At 34.7% G+C, this 20,115-nt stretch overlaps 2 protein-coding genes across 5 annotated transcripts; one reads left to right on the forward strand and one right to left on the reverse strand.

Moving 5' to 3' along the window:
* Positions 1 to 1,926: 1,926 nt before the first annotated feature.
* LOC129898768 (type II inositol polyphosphate 5-phosphatase 15) lies at positions 1,927 to 12,999 on the forward strand. Of its 2 annotated transcripts, XM_055973448.1 has the most exons (11): positions 1,927 to 2,879; positions 4,136 to 4,391; positions 6,643 to 7,444; positions 8,529 to 8,659; positions 9,226 to 9,310; positions 9,870 to 10,035; positions 10,138 to 10,178; positions 10,301 to 10,565; positions 10,734 to 10,857; positions 11,135 to 11,495; positions 12,193 to 12,999. In XM_055973448.1, the coding sequence occupies exons 1-11, from the start codon at positions 2,000 to 2,002 to the stop codon at positions 12,547 to 12,549; spliced, it is 3,468 nt and encodes a 1,155-aa protein (XP_055829423.1). In that variant the 5' UTR covers positions 1,927 to 1,999; the 3' UTR covers positions 12,550 to 12,999. The 2 variants fall into 2 exon arrangements, with proteins under 2 accessions (XP_055829423.1, XP_055829415.1); XM_055973440.1 differs by having other exon boundaries at positions 9,870 to 10,178.
* Positions 13,000 to 13,820: 821 nt separating this feature from the next.
* Positions 13,821 to 19,996, reverse strand: LOC129898780 (protein ARV 2). 3 transcript variants are annotated; one of them, XM_055973476.1, is made up of 11 exons: positions 19,876 to 19,996; positions 19,579 to 19,693; positions 18,622 to 18,669; positions 18,422 to 18,511; positions 18,264 to 18,309; positions 17,391 to 17,473; positions 17,192 to 17,286; positions 16,514 to 16,580; positions 16,339 to 16,414; positions 14,299 to 14,502; positions 13,821 to 14,204 (listed from the first exon to the last, which is right to left on the reverse strand). In XM_055973476.1, exons 2-10 carry the CDS (start codon positions 19,618 to 19,620, stop codon positions 14,390 to 14,392), a joined length of 660 nt encoding a protein of 219 aa, XP_055829451.1. In that variant the 5' UTR covers positions 19,621 to 19,693; positions 19,876 to 19,996; the 3' UTR covers positions 13,821 to 14,204; positions 14,299 to 14,389. The 3 variants fall into 3 exon arrangements, with proteins under 3 accessions (XP_055829451.1, XP_055829442.1, XP_055829435.1); XM_055973467.1 differs by having other exon boundaries at positions 14,299 to 14,493; positions 19,545 to 19,693; XM_055973460.1 differs by having other exon boundaries at positions 19,545 to 19,693.
* Positions 19,997 to 20,115: the final 119 nt, after the last annotated feature.

Genomic DNA, 20,115 nt, shown 5'->3' on the forward strand with positions numbered 1-20,115 from the left:
TTTAATTAGGCAATTTCTTCTTCATATGATATTATTTTTTTATTTTTATTACTTTATTGCCGACCTCTCACCTATATTTGAAAAGTTAAGTGTAGTACTTATACTTTTTTTTTAAAAAATATCTGGGATAAGAAAATCACAAGGTGCGGGATTTAATTATAATAAGATGAAAATTCAGATAGTCAATTAATTACAGTACAAAAATTTCCTAACGAATGGATGAAGTTTGGCTTGGAAAATTTTATTTTATATAATTCATGATGTATTACTCTCTTCGTTTACTTTTAATTTATTTGTCCACTATATGTACAATAAATGTCAATTTCGATTTGTTCGATTTGAAAAATAAAGAGATAATTAATCATTTTATATACATTTTATCCTTGTTATCTAGTACTATAAATTTTCAATACTTTTATAACTTATAATAATTAGACATGACATTATAAAATCACCATTTTATTTAGTATTTCTTAAGGAATATGTCAAATCTATATGAACGAGTAAACTTAGGCAGAAAAAGGATAAATTTTAATATCCTCCAGATTTTTTTTTTAATTTTCTGATCGGCGTCGACTAAATCTAAATTTATACCGAAAAATTTCATATTTAAATGTAAAAACACCGTACTTAGGATATACTCCAACCCACATGTCTTTTGAATATAACAAACATTTCATATTGTTGAGTAATTTCGATAATTGATATTTTATTATTTATAGGTGAAGAAAGATTTTTTTTAAGGAGAATCATCTCCTTTTTATATATTATTTATATTCGAAAAATAAAAAGATTCGAGTCAAAAAATATTTTCAATGATATTCTTATATTTCAAATAAACATAAGTAAAATTAGATTTTGTTTTCATAAAAAGAAAAGATAAGATAGTGTTTGTCCAGAAGAATTACATGGAAAATGACCATTTCTTAATAATTCATTTTAGTTTTCATTTAGAAGACATGTGTCCTACTATAATAATCATAATGACTTCTTGTTTCTCAATTATTAGCTGACAGATGTCTCAAATGAAGGGGGGAACGAAAAAAGTCTCTGCTTCGAAAATTCTTCATAAGTATTTTCTCAATCGAGCTTATCGCATAATCATACCCATTGTGTTTTTTTTTGTAGGGTTTAATCAAATTCGTTAATTGAATTGATTAAATAGATAATTTCCTAAAAAATAAATATTATTCAAAATATATAACAAAAATCAAATAACGTATCCACTAATAATAGAAACTCTAACATTTTTGTTTTTACTCAAATAAATGTAATTGATTGATTCTCACAAATTATTCACTTTATTTTCCACTTATCACATGTTAAGTGTAATTTGTCTCATTCTAACAAATTGTTCAACTTAATTTTTTCTACATTTATTAGTAAAAAAGAAAAATAATCGACTTTAAGTAGTGGTTTTTTTTTATAGTGTAATATAAAGGAAAAATTATAAAAAATAGATTAATTGTGAAATTATTTATTCAAATTGAATCTAATTCAAATTATTTATTCTTTTACCCATTTTCTTCCTTTTTAATTTTGTGCATGACATCATGCTGACATGCTCTCATGGTATCAAACGTGTATTTACGCTGGTGCCCGTTCCCTTGTTCCTCTTTGATATCTGATGGTATCAAGAAGAAACAGACAGTGTTTCAGCAAAATCGTTTAATATTATTAGAGTATATTATATACTCTCATGATATCAAATGCACGAAATAGTTAAAAATAAAGGGTATAAAAGTAATGGGGTATCCAATAGTATTTTTTTTTTTTTTGGGTATAACAATAATTTTCCCTAAAATAAACAATTATTAACACAAAAACAAAAAAAAATAAAAAGAATAAATAGAGAGAATAATAATGAAAATAAAAAAATAAAAAGAATAATTACAGAAATTCAACGTTTTAACTTTCTAATAAACCCCTTTATCTTCGCTGTTATGTCCCAAATCCCCCAAAATAATTCTCTAGATTTTCGCGATTATCTTCCCACGAAATGGATTCTCGAATCGACGACGACGACGGCGATCTTCTAGCTTCTAGTTCAAATGCCTCCGGTCGCCGGAATTTCCACTGTTACAGTGAAAAATTCGTTTTCAACTCTGACTCCGATTCCGACGCCGGCGACGGAGATGTCAATAGAGCTGGCAGTTCCGGCAGGAAATTTAGCTTTGACGAAACGGAGCGAACTCCGAAATTGTTTGACCGGTTCTACGGCTCTTCGTCTTCTGATGATGAGGAGTTCAGTTCCGGTTCAGGTCACAAGGGCGCTGTTCGGAAACGGCTTGATAATATGATTCAATTCCTTGACCGTAAGATTACTTCGGAAACAGCTGCTTCTAATAGTAATAGTAATGTTAAGAGCCAGTCTCAAGGTCTTCCTGAGTTTTCAGGTAAAGGTGGTGGTGCCGGCATTTTCAAGTTGCCGGTACGTGCCGCGGTGCATCCTGATCGTCCGCCGTCGTTGGAATTACGGCCACATCCGTTGAGAGAAAGGCAGATTGGGAGATTTTTGAGGACTCTATTGTGTACGGACGATGGATCTCAGCTATGGGCTGGGTCGGAGCGTGGAGTTCGGTCGTGGAATTTGTCGGATATGTATGAGGCTGCTCAAGAAGAAGAAGAGCATGAGGACTTTGAGGATGCTGCACCTTTTCTGGAGTCTGTGAAGACTTCACCAACATTGTGCCTTGTTGAAGATGCTGGGAATAGGTTGTTATGGAGTGGACACAAAGACGGTAGAATCACGTGTTGGAAGATGGACAGTGAAACTAGCAGCAGAGAGAAAGGTGCTTGTGGAAAAGCTGCTTTGAAAGAAGTGTTATCGTGGCAGGCCCATCACGGTCCAGTTCTTTCGATGATCATGACTTCCTGTGGTAAAGTTTGAGTTTTTACTCATACCTGTCTGTGCAATGTTTGTGTTGTGTAAATGCAAGTAGTTTTTTTTTAGTTTACTTTCTATATTGCATTTTTGGCACTTTGAATACTAAATTTAGTAATGTAAGCCTTTGAATTGCTTGAACATCATTTATCAGCTGTTAAAAAAGTTTGTGCTCTTATTATTCTGCGATTACAGTAGTAAATAGGCAGTTGGTTAGGCAACGCTAGCTTTAAAAATCACACATATATAAGCCTAGCACTCATATTCTTTTACCTTGGTGCAAAAGGAACACAAATGTAATTGTAGCATTTTTGGAGGTCAAAGTGAGTTTACATATCAGTTAGCTGTAAATATTAAAATTGTAAAGGGCACCTACCTATCTATCTGAATAAATTGCCAAATCGTTTTAGCAATTCAATGACTAACTCGAATTTTAGAATTTTCATCTTTTTGATAAGCTTTAGGGGCATTTCATGTGGTTTGCAGGGAGGATTAGGGGATTATAAGATAAGGTTGATTTTCCTAAAACACTTTTTACTTATCAAAAAAGAAGAAGAAGAAGATAAGCTCGATTAGTGTAGGTGTTAAGATGCTATTGTATTTATGATGAGATAGGATTAGGAGGGTTGTTAGCCACGTTGTAGTGCAATGGTGTTGGAGAGTTTATATCTCGTGCTAGAGAGAGAGAAACTTTAGCTTATTTTTGTCAGCTGAACTGATCTATCCTTGTAAGGCTTGCGTCATCTTGATGCCTTTAAGTGAATCTACTTACTTCATCAAAGAGAGAGAGAGATAGAGAGAGAGAGAGAGAAACTTTAGCTATACTCTGTATTAGCCAGTTCAATGGCAGTGATCCTTTCCCTCAAAGCAGTTCAATATAGCCAAGTAAACAACTTGTTAGCATGATGGCTGTTTATTTGTTGAAAGTTTCTCACAAGTAACTCAGAAAATGCTACTAGAAAAAAAAAAAACTTCTGATCTTGCAGCCTTTCTTCTGCTACCAGAAATAACATTTAGATGGATCTCTTTTTCACTCTTGACTTGCAGTGTGAGGTACTTGTTGGTCTATTTTTTCTTATTGATGAGTAAAATAGTTCCATTGAAAACGGGACTGACAGAATGCCGGTTTTACGATCAACGAAAAGCAAATGTTAGTGGGAGTAACTCAAGAGGGTGTGCTTACTTTTACTTATCTTTATTAAATAAAAAAATGATGTGCTTAATTCTGTTCTGATGAGCAATTTTATTTAGGTCATCTGTGGGCTGGATCTGAGGGCGGTTCCATCAAGATCTGGCCTTGGGAAGGAATTGAGAAATCGATTTCTCTGATAAATGAGGAAAGGCACATGGCTGCTTTGTCGATAGAGAGGTCATTCGTGGATCTAAGGAGCCAAGTCATGCAGAATGGAACAGGCAATAGCATATTTTCTGTTGATGTCAAATATATGCTGTCTGATCGCTCTGGAGCAAAAGTTTGGACGGCTGGTTATGTGTCATTTGCACTTTGGTGAGTACCTTCTGAATCATTTTAGAGACTAAGGGGTCGTTTGGTGTGATGGATAAGAGGGTTTAATCCCAAGACAGCTTTTAAGTGCCCTTAAATCTCTTGTTTGGTTGCAAAGGATGGGATAACTTATCCCAGTACTAATTGTTAGTCCTGGGATAAGTTATCCCTCCCTGAGGGTGGATTAGTAATCCCAGGATAACTTATCCTGGGATAAGGTATGTAAAATAACAAAAATACTCTCTTAAACTCTTTTTTATACACCACTTTTTATATTCATGCATATTAACATAATTTTTAACAACATTTATAATAACATTCACAACCTTAAATCGTTATTTTTATGATAATATATTTTTTTATTAAAAAATTACATTTTATAAATACAATTTTTATTTATTAATATATTATAACTTGAATTTATTTGTCTAATTCTTATGTTTATTTATATTTTGATTTCTCTTAAAATGTTCACTTCACTACTAAATTGCATATTTTTAATTAAATAGCTTATTACTCACTTAAAAATTATATTTTATATATCAATTAAAATGTAGTTAACTTTAAAATGTAGATAATTTTAATAATAAAATTTATTTACTTTAATAAACTTAAAATGGAAGTTTTATTTTTAAGCTAAATAAGATGGAAGTTTTATTTTTAAGCTAAATTAGATGAAAGTTTTATTTTTAAGCTAAATTAGATGGAAATTTTATTTAAAGCTAAATAAGATGAAAGTTTTATTTTTAAGTTATATAACATGAAATTTTAATTTTAAAAACACACCGTACAATCATGAAAATACATACACAAAAATATTTAAGTTAAATAACATGAAATTTTAATTTTAAAAACACACCGTACAATCATGAAAATACATACACAAAAATATTTAAGTTAAATAAGATGAAAAATTTATTTTTAAGAATGAATAATTAAAGTTTGCAAAGAAAATGCAAAAAAAATAAAAAAAATAAGGTGGAGGGTATTTTTGTAAACAATCAACTTATTCTTAGAAATTATGCAATGAATATAATTTTGAAAATGACAAACCAAACAAGTAACAAAAACTATTCTCAGCATAACTAATTTCAGCATAATTTATCCCAACATAACTCATCCCATCATAACTTGTATCCAAATCAAACGACCCCTAAATTCTCCATTTATGTTGTTTTGGTAGTTTTTGCATTGTTAACACCATTTACTTTTGAATCACTTAATGTTACAATGAACAAACGTAATAATGTTATGCTTACCACCTTCAATACACTCACAAAGGCATGTCATTAGTTGAACTGTTGAAGATGGATGTGCTAGTCTTGAATTTTTGTCATATTGTCCCGAGCATGTGAAGAGGAGGTATGCGGATACACCGGTAAGGAGGTGTGAGAGGTTGGCTGTAGCAAGAGTTAAGAGAGGTAGAGGTAGGCCGAAGAAGAATTGGGGGAGGTGATTAGATAGGATATGACACAATTTTAGATTACTAAGGACACGATCCTTAATAGGAAGGTGTGGTAGTCGAGGATAAGAGTAGAAGGTTAGTAGATATCCGAGTGTTGTCGCCTTTTAGATGGTAGAAATAAGGGCTAACGCATCTCCTCACAGCCTTATTAGTAATACTCCCTCCGTCCATTTTTACTAGTCTAGTATTGACTTGGCACACTCCTTAAGGAGCAATAAATAAAATGGCAATTTACTATATCATTTTTTGAATATAATAAATTCAATGCTTTGGGAAATGACTATTTTATAATAAGGATAAATTAGGAACTAAGTGATAAATTATCTCTTGATTTTCTAAACTAGACAAGTAAAGTGGATATCTATTTTTAGTACATTGGACAAGTAAAAGTGGACGGAGGGAGTAGTATTTAGTAATCACGTAGTTTTTTATTGTTTAAGATGTTTTATGCTATGGTTCTTTATTTGCTTTGTATCTTCATATTTTGATGTCATATTTTCTAATATCTTTTCTTTTGAGCCGAGGGTCTATCGGAAATTACCTCTCTACCCCGCAAAGGTAGGGGTAAGGTCTGCGTACGTCTTACCTCCCGTGACCCCACTTGTGGGACTACACTACACTACACTGGATATGTTGTTGTAAATCTGTAGTGCATCTGAAAGATTATATTTGCATGTCTAAGGTTTTGCACTGTTAGATTATGTGGGTGTTCCGAAATGAAATCTAATTATTCAGGTTATCTGGTTCTGATATGTTGATTGTTTCTTGTCAATTGCTTTTGCCTTGCAGGGATGCACGGACGAGAGAGTTACTGAAAATCTTCAACACTGATGGTCAGGTTGAAAATATATTAGCAGCATTAGATCCTGTAATTGAAGATGAAATGAGAATGAAAACTGTGTCCAATTCAAAAAAGGACAAGTCTCAAAGTTCTATCGGCTTCTTCCAGCGGTCACGCAATGCTATCTTAGGAGCAGCTGATGCTGTCCGTAGGGTTGCAGTAAAAGGTGGATTTGGAGAAGATAACCGGAGAACTGAAGCATTGATCATTACCGTTGATGGAATGATATGGAGTGGATGTGCAAATGGATTACTTGTCCAATGGGATAGAAATGGCAATCGCTTGCAAGATTTCCAGTATCACACATTCTCTGTTCAATGCTTATGCACATATGGGTCACGGATTTGGGTAGGTTATGCTAGTGGTTATATTCAGGTATTGGATCTTAGTGGTAATCTACTTGGAGGATGGATAGCTCATAATAGCCCTGTAATAGATTTTTCTGTGGGTGGAGGTTACGTTTTCTCTTTGGCCAATCATGGTGGTATACGGGGTTGGAGTGTGATATCTCCTGCACCAGTGGATGGTATTCTGCGTACGGAGTTAGCTAGCAAAGAATTTTTGTATACTAGGCTAGAGAATTTTAAAATATTGGCTGGCACATGGAATGTTGGACAAGGAAGAGCTTCTCCTGATTCACTTATATCATGGTTAGGTTCTGCAGCAGCAGATGTTGGCATTGTTGTTGTTGGCTTGCAGGAGGTGGACATGGGTGCTGGTTTTCTTGCAATGTCTGCTGCTAAAGAATCAGTAAGATTTGTCTCTTTCCCTCTTTTTTCCCCACCCCAGCTGTTCTCTCTTTTGTCTCTAGACTGGGGTTCCTTTCTTCTCTCGGAAATGTCTAGAGATTTGTTCGACTAAGCTATAAAGTGGTAAGACCCCTGTAAATGAGAGGAAGAAGTTTTTAACTGGCCAGTGACTATGTGGAGGAGAAGAGTCCTCAAAAGATTTAGTCACACTTGAAAGTGCTTCTAATGCTCAATAACATTTGTTTTTACTATTGCACCATATAGTTGCTCATCTTCTAAGGATCACCAAACCTCACTTGCTGGAGCTAAATTTGTATGCTGAATGAAGCCACGGGCAAATTACTGGTTATTTTGATTGGTAGCTAGACAGGATAAAAACAAGACCAAAAGTTCATATCTTATTAGCTAATCTGCTTTTATATTTGTGTGTGTTTATTCAATGTAGAAAATGAGAACCTTCTACAGATGCCAGGGTCTAAAGGATGCTAATTCATGCTTTTCTTCTCTCTAGGTTACGTTCATTTTCAATTTATAGAAAAAAATGTTACATTAATTTTCTTTCCTAAAATCTGATTGACCCTAAGAATGGTCAAAATATTATCTTGAGAGAAACTTATCAATAAATGGCTTCAAGATCTACTTGAGCATACTGTTGTTCTTTCGTTCAGTCACTTTAGTCCGGGAAGATTATTCTCAATATACCAACTACAGAAATGTCATAAATAGAAAAGCTGGGGCTTGTACTTATCTGGAAAGAAAAGGCGCAAATACAGGAAATAGATCACCCTGTCCTGATTAATAAAGACAAGACGTAACTACTTTATATTATCAAAGTGTCTTTTTAATATTGCAAATTACATGTTATCTTTCATTAAGGCTCCAGTTTAACTCAACTACTCAACGGGCCTTTTCACGATAAAGATAATGTGATCTAGACTTGCAGCTTCCTATTTAGCTGTGGATTGCGTTTTTCTATCCATCATGGTTTCTGTTCCTATGGCTGTTACATTCTTTGTTGTACTATCACCCTTTAGACATACTAATAAAAGAGATAAAAATTTGTGACATTTTAGAACACATTTTAGATGCAGGTAGGTCTTGAAGGAAGTTCTGCCGGTCAATGGTGGTTGGAAATGATTGGAAAAACCTTGGATGAGAGATCGACTTTCATCCGTGTTGGCTTCAGGCAGTTGGCGGGCCTGGTTATTTCTGTCTGGTAGGTATTGGTTATGGATCCTGATTCCTGTGCACAAGGCTTGGGTAACTTTGGTATTTAGCATTTAAGATGACGTTGTCAGCTTATACTATTGGTTTCTTTTTGTTCAATATATGGCTGGGAATTCTTGAAGTTTACAATCTCCAGATACCCACATCAAGAATTTTGTTTGTCAACACCCACCTCAAGATACAATATGTGTGTACTAGATAACTTTTCTTTGGATCTTCTCTTTCGACGAAAGTCACGAGTTCCAGCTTTTTGCATATGGAAAAAGACAGACCATTTAACCCTAACTCATCCTTTCCTCCAATTGCGGAACACAATTTGTACTTAGATGAGTGAAGTCACCTTTCCTGATTATTTTGTATGTAAACTAGGGTTTGCGCATTCAATTTGAGGTCTATCACTCTATCTAAACAATTTCCTTTTGATGAATAAACGATCTAATGAGCTAGATTTAGTGAGCCGGGCCCTCTAAGTTCATCAGAAAAAAGAAAGAAAAAAGAACTAGGGCCTCTATTTGTTCACATGTCTGATATCTGTAAATCAAAAATATTGTTCAGGGTCAGAAGTAATATTAGTCGTTATGTTGGTGATGTTGATGTTGCAGCAGTACCTTGTGGTTTCGGGCGTGCAATTGGGAATAAGGTATGGTTGTGTTCTCCTTTTTGTTGTTTCTTGATGGATCTTACTATATTATGCTGAAAGTTGAAAACAAATTAATTGTTTGGTAGTGACTAGTTGTATTTAGAAACATAAGAACAGAATTAGGTAAGTTATAATTTAGAACTTCTCTCTTACTTGGAATCACCCTACAACAATGTCTAGGCTTTTGTCATAGAATAGGTTTAAGCATGATTTCTTCCTGGGTTTTTCGGAATATCTTGTTGAAAAATGGGCAACATAGGGAGTCAGACCTAAGTCATGCTTGTGCCAAAAAAGAAAATCCACCAAAAGTACAATTCTATCAGAATACAATTATCCCAACTGCAAGTTTCTTCATATGAACACTAGTAATACTACCATAATCTTGAGCTTCCATTGAAACAATTTGGTTGGATATACTTGAAGGAAATGTATATCGTGACCCTTATTATGCAAATGTGGGATTTACTGATCACCATTCATTAATGCTTTTGGTGTTTTTCACAAGTAGATACCATTCTCTTATTTGAGATATTAATTTTGGTTGAGGTCCTCGAAACAGGGAGCAGTAGGATTGAGGATGAGAGTGTATGATCGTACTGTGTGCTTTGTGAACTGTCACTTTGCTGCACATTTAGAAGCTGTCGGTCGCCGGAATGCTGATTTTGACCATGTTTATCGAAGTATGATCTTTAGTCGGCCATCAAACTTTCTCAATGCTGCAGCTGGTATGGTGTCATACCTATTCTCAGCTTGCTTGCTTGCCTGCTCTATGTTTTTAATCTGGGTTGCTTATGGTTCTCGGTTGCCATTGGTCCTTTCTGTTGCAGCTGGTATCTCATCTGCGATTCAAATGCTTCGCAGTGCAAATGTATGTACTTAAATTGTAATAGTCTAGTCTATAATAGTCTTCTTAAAATATTTGCTTCCTTCTTCGGAGCAGTATATTTCAATTGGTACAGAATAAAAAAAACATTGAATTATGCTTGTCAGGGTGCGTTTAACTCTGCAGAAGCAACTCCTGAGCTATCTGAGGCAGATATGGTTGTGTTTCTTGGTGACTTGAACTATCGGCTTGATGGCATATCTTATGATGAAGCAAGAGATTTTATTTCCCAAAGGAGCTTTGATTGGCTTAGAGAGAGGGACCAGTTGCATACAGAGATGGAAGTTGGGAATGTCTTCCAAGGAATGCGTGAAGCAGTCATCAGATTTCCTCCAACATACAAATTTGAGAGGCATCAAAATGGCTTAGCAGGTACCTGTAGCTATCAGTTCTGCAGTTGCTGTTGTAATACTCTCTACTTTCATATTTTTTAGACAGAATGGAAATGCTCTCCCTCTCTCGCCTAATTTCTCTCTCTTTCTCTCCCTTTGTGTTTCTCTCTTCTGAATGTCTGATGTAGTTATAATTTCTCATTTTAAGGGTATGACTCTGGTGAAAAGAAGCGGATTCCTGCCTGGTGTGACAGAATTTTGTATCGTGATAGCCGTTCCACTTCCGCTTCCACATGCAGCTTAGATTGTCCTGTCGTCTCATCAGTTCTGCAGTAAGTTTTCCATATAATGTTTCTGTGGCTTTTATTTTTCTTCTTCCAGTTCATTTTGTTTTTCTTTATACAAGAGTAAGTCCAAGATTTGGTGTTTCATCCTTCATTTCTCCATTCTCTTTTCAATAATTGTCGACCCCCACTTCTGCTTTTGTCATATTTATGTGTATCAATTATTGCCCACCTTTTCTTCTTTTTCCATCTTTGTTGTTTGTTTTTTCATATATATATTTCTGTTTCCTCTGTTCCTACTCTTCTAAAAGCCTCTCCTTGGCAGGTATGAAGCTTGCATGGATGTGACAGATAGTGACCATAAGCCTGTAAGGTGCATATTCAATGTGGAGATTGCTCGAGTGGATGAATCAGTGAGAAGGCAAGAATATGGAGAAATCATTAGATCAAATGAGAAAGTTGTGCTTATGCTTCGGGAACTTAATAGAATTCCAGAAGTAATAGTCAGCACTAATAACATAATCCTCCAGAACTCGGATGCATCCATCTTGCGCATTACAAATAAGAGCGGGAAAAACAAAGCTATTTTTGAAATAATTTGTGAAGGCGAGTCCACTGTTAAAGATGATGGGCAAGTGTTTGATTATCATCCAAGAGGTTCGTTTGGTTTCCCTCGTTGGCTTGAGGTAACTTCCCCTTCTTAAATAAAAATATTGGATCTTTTCTGTCATTGTAGTGCCTGGGGCTTGATGGCGGCGTGGGTTCTATGTTCTTGTGAGACTTCCCGATGTGATTCCTCTCTCCCCCTTTTTTTTAATTTTCCTTTTTCTAATTTTTTTCCCCCAAGCGCTGGAAGATTGGAAGTCACAACCAGTTCAATTCTGAACATTCTCATGAACCATGATTTTAGTATTCACACTCGCCTATTTCAGAAATCTGAACATCAGAAGTTCTACGCCCCCTTAGCAACTTATTTGGTTATGAGTACTGGCTTTTGCCCTTATATCTAACTAGACCACAAAGAACTTAGGATGCATGCATAGCCTTTTATTTTTTGTTGTTGTTGCAGAAGAGAGGGAAGTATGGAAATGAAGAAACTTTTGCAATGGAACATCTTTTTTTAACTAAATGAGAAGAAGATGAAATTGGTAGTAAATGAGTGAAATGGCTTATTAAGAACTCTGGTGTACTGGTTTGGATATGGTTAGACCAATATGACGTTCCATTTGAGTAAGGGTTACGGTCCCAGTGTAGCTTTAAAATCTGTTATTCTAGCATGTTGTCCTTGAATGAAGAGCCTATTTACAGCTTCTCTTAAGCTAAATTTCTCACTACAAATATTGGCTTTTAAGAATCTTATGCATTTGGGTTGAACTTCAACAGGTCAATCCTGCAGTTGGCGTCATTGCACCCGACCAAATTGTTGAGATTTCAGTTCACCATGAAGACCACCAGACACTTGAGGAGTTTGTTGATGGAGTTCCCCAAACCTCTTGGTGTGAAGATGCCAAGGATAAGGAAGTCATGTTGGCAATCAAAGTCCGCGGTTGCTTCTCAACGGAAAGAAAATGTCACCGTGTCCGTGTACGTCACTGCTTTTCAGGCAAGCCTTTGCCAACAAAGGTCAGATCAAACAGCTCTGACCATCCCCAGCCAAATGTCCTTCGCCGGTCTGATTTTCAACCCAGTGGCTTTTCTCCTGATGTTGTTGACGATTTAATAAATCTAAACAGTCCTTGACGAGCAACCAAACAAGCAAGCATATCTCCAGGTTGAACCACACCGACACGCAATTTGCGTGTATCAATACAACAAACAGCCAAAGCTTCTTTAAATAGTCACCGAAGGGACTATTGTGCAACTTCTCGATAGGAAATTTTCGTTGAATATGTCAAATTCTTTTGAGTTGGCCACTTTTCAAATTATTCAGGCAGTCACTTTGATTAAGTGTATAGTATAAAACTGCACATATGCAATAACATAGAGCTAGTTGTGTATACTATGTAAGGTATTTGAGTGAGTGGTGTATTGAGTTGAACCTATCTACAAGTTTTGGAGTGGGTTTGACCTCTTTTTTGATACACTCCTTGTTTCTACATTTTTCTGTTTTGGGAGGAGAAATGTGTAATGTTAAAAAACTTTTAACCGGAAAAGGAGACCTGTGATATGTCTAATGTTTTCCCTTTAGCATTTTAAAGCAATGCATGTATTCCAATTACTAGGGTGCGGTTCTAAATGAAAAAGAAATTGGGGATTACCTTTTTTTTTTTTTGGTTTCCATCTGGTGTCTGATATCCACATTGGAGTCTGACTAAATCTGAATTCGTGTCGGAAAGTCCCACATTGGAGGGTAAAGCGCTCTCTGGTTAAGGATGAAGGGTTTAAGGATGAAGGGTTTGAGGGGATTGCTCTTCTTGGTATAAGTGAATTATTGCGCTTAGGGCTTGTTTGGTGTGATGGATAAAGAGAGATAATCCTGAGATAAATTTTTAGTACCCTTTAATTCCTTGTTTGGTTATAAAGTTTGGGATAGCTTATTTGTGATTAATAGTTAATAGTGAGATAAGTTATTCCTGCCTCGGAGTAGAATAACAATTCTACGATAACTTTTCTCGGATTAAAATAGTTAAAATGATAAAAATATCCCCTCAAACCTTTTTTATACATTATTTTTTACATCTTTACACTCATAGAGGGTATTTTTTATAAACAAATAACTTATTTTTAGAAACTATGCAATGCATATTATTTTTAATACAACAAACCAAACATTCACTAAAAAATAATTACAACACAATTAATTCCATCATAACTTTTCTTTAACCTAAACGACCCCTTAGGGGTCATAATCCCTGAACTATAATGTTGGGATTATAAATTTATTATATCAAAGATTAAATAACAATGAAACTATTTTGTGAATATACTTTTCTTCCTAGATATTTGGTTAATTGAACAAAATAATTGTTCCCGCACATATTGCATGAATTAAGATTCATTTTTTCAGTTCATTGAAACATCCTAAAAGATCATAAATTGTGGTAATGACAAAATAATAGTGCTAATAGATGTTCTCCTGACTTAATATCAAACCTACATTATAAAATGTGACTGTTATCCAGAGAACATAAATATATCCCTATTGAACATGAAAAAATAGAACAGCTAGTGTTATCATAATAATAAGAGTACCAATGCCCCTCTCCATGTTTGATGTAGGCATTTCCGCGATCACCAGAGTTAAATTTTCCTATCTGAGAACACACCACCTTGTTTATTCTAGTACGTTGGACAAGGGACGGGTAGGAAATGTCAGAGACAAAAGAAATGAGGAGCTTTCAGGGTACCCAATTCTAATCAGACGATTCAGAAGCACGCAGGATGGGATCTTCAGCCTAAAATCGACATATCAATCACGATATATTAGATTCAAAAGCTGTTGAAGATCAAAGTAAAGGACGTGATTTAAGTAAAAATCTGTTGCATTACCTGAACCGTTTGGAGGTTTGAAGTTAACTTTCAAGCCAACGCCAAGATGCAACCATTAAAAGAGTATGGGTTTATGAACTCTGCCGAATGACTACCAAAGAACTAGTTTTTGATATGTGCCTAGACCTTGAGTAACAAGGAATTTCATGGCATGTGCAGCAAAGCAGATCCATATGCATCTAATCATGACGGCATCTGTGATCACTGGTTCACAATAGGGTTAAGTATGTCAACAACAAAACAACATACCCGGTGTAATCCCACAAGTGGGTTCTGGGGAGGGTAAGGTAGATAGAGGTGGTTTCCAGTAGACCCTCAGCTCAAAAGAAGTTTATTCAAAGCAGGATTGAAAGAAAAAAAATAATGACAACAAAATAGCAAATAAAGCAAAAAAGGATCAGGCAGTATGGTAACATATGTCATCGAACAAGATAAAAAATCTTCTGATAAGAGTCCAGAACAAATTAGTTGATATTTATTAGATGCATAGAGGAGTCTTTTTTTGACAGAGATGCATAGAGAAGTCTGATAGCATGTTTTTGCTTGTTTGCATGTCAAGTATTTGATCTGATTCTATTCTTCCATTACCATGGAAAGCTTGATGCACTAGATTTTCTCTCTACTTGCCGGCCCAACAGCTGAAAAACTATACCAATCAGAACATCAAAACAAATATCAAACTTGTACAAAAAGAGAGTTCCTCTGCAGAAGAAAGTCTTTTCTCAAGCCCTTGAAACCCCAATTGGAAGTTTAAAAAATTTCCACCATAGGATGTATATATAAAGCTGCTATGGGGGCAGTATATTTTCTTTTTTGGGGGTGACAACAATTGGCTCTTTTGGGACATGAGGAGGGTTCAAAGGCAGGAAAAATAAGGTTGAAAACACCAAGAAGCAACTATTAAAACCAAGAAATGATCCATGAGGACCCATTAAATACTATAGGAATATTAGTGATATCTTGGGATCAACCTACAGAACAACTCTATTAATATAATTCTAATATGATGCCTAATCTGAGCTTTCAACCTAACTCAACAGTTAAGGCAGTGCTAACAGTATTATCTTTTGATGACCACATGTTTGGCACTGAGACAGAAATTTAACTCCTCGTCAATATTCAAACCCGTATTCACCACATTCTGGTTCCTTATTTTTTGCCCCTTCATCTTCAACAATCCACACCGTACTGTATCCATGTGCATGGTTGTACGTTATGTCCTGTCAGGTCCCACTGTAACTCACTCTGCTAATCTTTTACTGATCAAAACCTCTAAATTCATAGAAAAATACTGACATAAATCTGGTTGTACGTTATGTCCTGTCAGGTCCCACTGTAACTCACTCTGCTAATCTTTTACTGATCAAAACCTCTAAATTCTTAGAAAAATACTGAATTCTTTCTCTAAGATGCCAATGTTAGTTATTATATTAATCCAACTGATAAGTTAAGAAGAACACCAAGCATCAACTCCTGAGAGGAAGGATAAAACATCAACACCTGTAGGCTCTGATGAATCCTACCAAGTACCAACCAATACCTTCACGTCCAAAGTCACAAAATATGTATTTTCATCTTTAAGCCTTCCAAAGGGACACAACCAATGACATTTAACTAGATTAAAGAAAAGTTACTAGAAGTTACACCAGCAGGCAACTGAATGTCTAAACTAGCGGGCAGACCTAGCACATGAACTATCAAAATGTGGACAAATTAGCTCTAGCCTCGAGAAGTTAATGCCTAAGCTCACTCACTAATCCGCAATCCTGATTCATAATTCAATTGGAGCATAATATTTTTTTTCTTTTTGAAGTAATGAAAATTATATTAAAGAATAGCACCAAGAGAGTGTAGAGGATGAGTAGCACAACCATTTTTAATATGGATTAAACTTGAATGACCTAATTTTCCACATTGGAATTGAAACAGAAAGCTCTCATGGACTAGGTTAAATCCAGAGTCAGGCAAAATTCATAAACTGACAAATAGTCTAGTGCACATACTTCAAATTTCAAGTTAATTTTCAAAAGAACTTCTCACCCATTAATGCCAGTGCATTAGATGACAATACAAACATTTTAATGATGAAAACAACGGAAGAGGGGAATTCCCACACCTGTAAATAAATTAAACATCAGTAGAAAAGTATTACTGTGAAACAAGAAAGTTTCTAAGTAATAGATACAATATGGCCAAACGACAGCAAGGAACATACCATCATGGCAATAACAAAAATCTTGAAGTAACTCGAAATGAGGATCAAAAGCAATATATGCTTACATCTGTTGATTTAAATCCAAGTAAACAATAATCATAATCAACTTCATCCCCAAAGATGACTATGCTAACTTGACGTCTGAGGAAATCATTTAGACTAAAACCACTTCTCACATGAAATGTTTTTTTCCAATTAAATTATTAGAGGTAAACATTAATCCTTAGTGACTCCACCTGTGTGAGCCAACCCAAAATAAAAGAAAGCTATGATTATCAATTCTCTACTCAGCAAGAATTAGTGAATTCCGGTCTTAGATAGGTTTAGAAAAACTCAAGCGACACTAGAAACTCTAAAGCTCCGTAAACTTAGGCAATCCTTGTCTGCAGAGCTAACAAAATTTTTATACTTGAAATGGCTTTTAATCAGTAACTCACATGTACTTTTATAGATTGTAAAATATATAGAGTCTGAACATGGTGCTGATAAAGGGGTTAAATCATACCCAACAGGAAGTTCTGTCAAAAACATCATGTAGAATAATATGCAAGTGAAATGTTGTCAAACATTTTTGAATGTCCAAAGAGGAGAAAAAGGAACATTTATTTTGCACGAAAAGAGTATTAAACATCATAACAAATATAAAGTACTTAACTACAAGATGAAGGAAAGCTTTACCTTGAATCTCCTATTTTTGCATTCAGAAACCTCCTGGTACCAAATAGAATTATGCCAAGGAACATGAGATTACCAAAGAAGACTCCCATGAGCACCTAACAACAGCAACCATCACATTATGATTAAAGCAAAGATCTAGATCGACAAGGGGAGCAGATAAGCACTGAAATAGAAATAATACAGATTTCAAGGTATGCACCTTTCCACAAAGCCCCAGAAATGAGGCAAAGCTTGCAGGCAAACTCCTCTCATCTTGAGTTGTGCATACCGCCAGCATTTGGTCTTTACTAGTTAAGGCCATAAAACAATGCATGCCTTAAAGGCTTCCCTCTTTAGGAAAAGAAGGCTATCATAGAATTCTATTCCACTGAACTAGAATTCTGATTCTTAGTTCATAAAGCTCAGTAGTTTAATACATTGTCCAGAGATTAAAATCACACACTCACAAGAGAAAATATTTGTTTTATATAAAGAAGAGAAAAGATAAGCATGCTTATAATTGAAAATAAAAAAATGCCATGTCAAGGAGAAAGACTTTAGAATTAAAATTTACATCTGATTTGTAATTGCAAATTGTTGGTTAGAGAAACTTGCAAGAAATAGCTAATTCTTCAAATTATCATATGGTCACAACCTAACAAGAGGTGTAAACTAAACCATCAATAAGTATGCTTTCAATGCAATACTAAAGGATTTCATATTGCAATATCTAGTCCACGAAGAAAGAGTAACTTTCTATATATGAAAGGAAAGGAATAGAAGAGATTTAGAAGGTCAAGCTAACAATACTCTGAAGATCAAATCTGTCCGTTTATATCTTTGTTATCTAGTTGGATCAGGATGGATTTTGTAAATGATGTGGAAACCTTATTACAGTGCGTAGATAGCTTGCAATAAAGGGATTCCGTTTTTTCTTGTTTTTTGAACTTTTGGTGTACTCGGACACTATCTTTGTGCTATATCAATAATACTTAGCCTTTTCAAAAGAAAAAAGTATCTATAATAATTTGTTAAAATGTCGAAATACGCAAAACATAGATAAACACTTGATAGCTAGAGATTAGAAGGATACAAGCATCTAAAATCAGGAAACCCAAAGATAATTTCCACAACAAGACCTGCATAAAGGAACAAAAAACAATCAAACGAGAAAAAGAGAACACGATGGGTTTGTAATGCCATGTCTACATGTACAAGCAAATAATGAACTTGAAATACACAATCAGGTACCTCATTATGCAAAGTCTCTCGAGAGAACCTATTGTAGAACAAGTGTCTGTAGGCTTTAATTTTATGCAAAATCAAGTCAATGACCAATATCTGCATTCCAAACAAACAATTAGAAACTAAACCAAGAATGAAGTATACACATAGAACTCGTGTTCTATCTCTCTCTTTTTCTTTTTAAATTAATTTGTTGTATCAATTACCATAAGTTCACATTCAATGTACTCATCAGCAACTGCTTTGCAATTTCCCTGCACAAAGTTGAGCATCCAAATCAATGTTACAAATGGCACTAGTATATTGGCTTGTATATTGGATATACACTCCAACAGCCAGGGGTAGATCCAGCATGGTTCATGCGGGTTCACAAACCCATTAGCGTTTGCTCAAACTCTATATCTTGAAATATTCACACTGAATATCTATAAATATTTTGACTATGAACCATTATTATCATATATTAACTTGGAAATCATTGTAAGAACCCATAAATTCCCAATCCTAGATCCAACTCTGCCTTTGCCAACAGCTCGATCCCAGAAAAAATAATACTCCATCCATTTCAATTTGTTTGTCTTACTTTTCTTTTTAGTCTGTTTCAAAAAGAATAACTCTTTCTTTTTATGACAACTCTTTAATTCTAACTTTTCACGTGATATGTTTACACAAGATTAATGGACATTTTGGTGCATTCTATGTATCTTTAGTTTAGCGTTTAGCCATAATTTTTTTTACTTTTATTCAGAGTTGAACTCCAGAAAACACATTTGGCCATAAAATTCTGGAATTCAACTTGGTTACGAAATTTTCAGAAATTTGAAAAACACCAAAAAGTTGTTTTCACTCAAAATTACTCACAAAATTTTTTAAAAAATCCGATTTGTATTCATGGACAAACACAACTTGGTCCAATTTTCAAACATCATTTTTCACTTTAAAAATAAAAACTACTTTTTTTCGAATACTCACAATTTTCATGCCCAAACACCCTACATGATTCAAAATCATTCTTTAACTTTCTTAAAACTCCATATATCAAGTCAAAACCAGACAAACAAATTGTAAACAGAACGAGTAAGAATTATATGTTGTTCATGAAATTCAAAGGTAAAGAAAGAAAATATACACATTTCATGAGACGAATATTTCCAGGAGAGTACTGTATGTATAGAGTTGTGACTGAGAATCCACACTGAACACATCTAAAGCTGATCTCCTTTTCACTTTCAGCACCACATTTCAACTCCATTTGCACAAAATCTTAGCAGCTCAACACTGTAAGAAAATACGAATATATAACAGAGAATCAAAAAAAATTGAAATTCAATCACAAAAGCATTTGAATAGGTGATTTTAACAGCTAAACTTCTGATGATTTTTTTTCCAAATTTGCATGTCTGATGTTTATCTCTCTAGAAAAAGAGAGAATAATACATCGAGAGAAGAACGGAATTTACATTTTTCTGCCGTGATTAGCTCCGACGGCCGGCAACGGCGACCGAAGAGGGGCAGTGGGGATCTAGTGACCCAGAATTTTCCTTTTCCCTTTTTTTTTAATCTTTCAGGATTTTTCTTTAATAATTTCAATACTTTTTTTTAAAAAGAAAAAAAAAGGAGTCAGAACGTCGTCGTTTGTTTCTCATTTGTAAAAGGAAAGGAAAAGTCAAAATGGATTGCGTTAATTATAAGAGGAAGAA

The sequence above is a fragment of the Solanum dulcamara genome, chromosome 1 (assembly GCF_947179165.1).
Source record: "Solanum dulcamara chromosome 1, daSolDulc1.2, whole genome shotgun sequence".
Taxonomy (NCBI): Eukaryota; Viridiplantae; Streptophyta; class Magnoliopsida; order Solanales; family Solanaceae; genus Solanum; species Solanum dulcamara.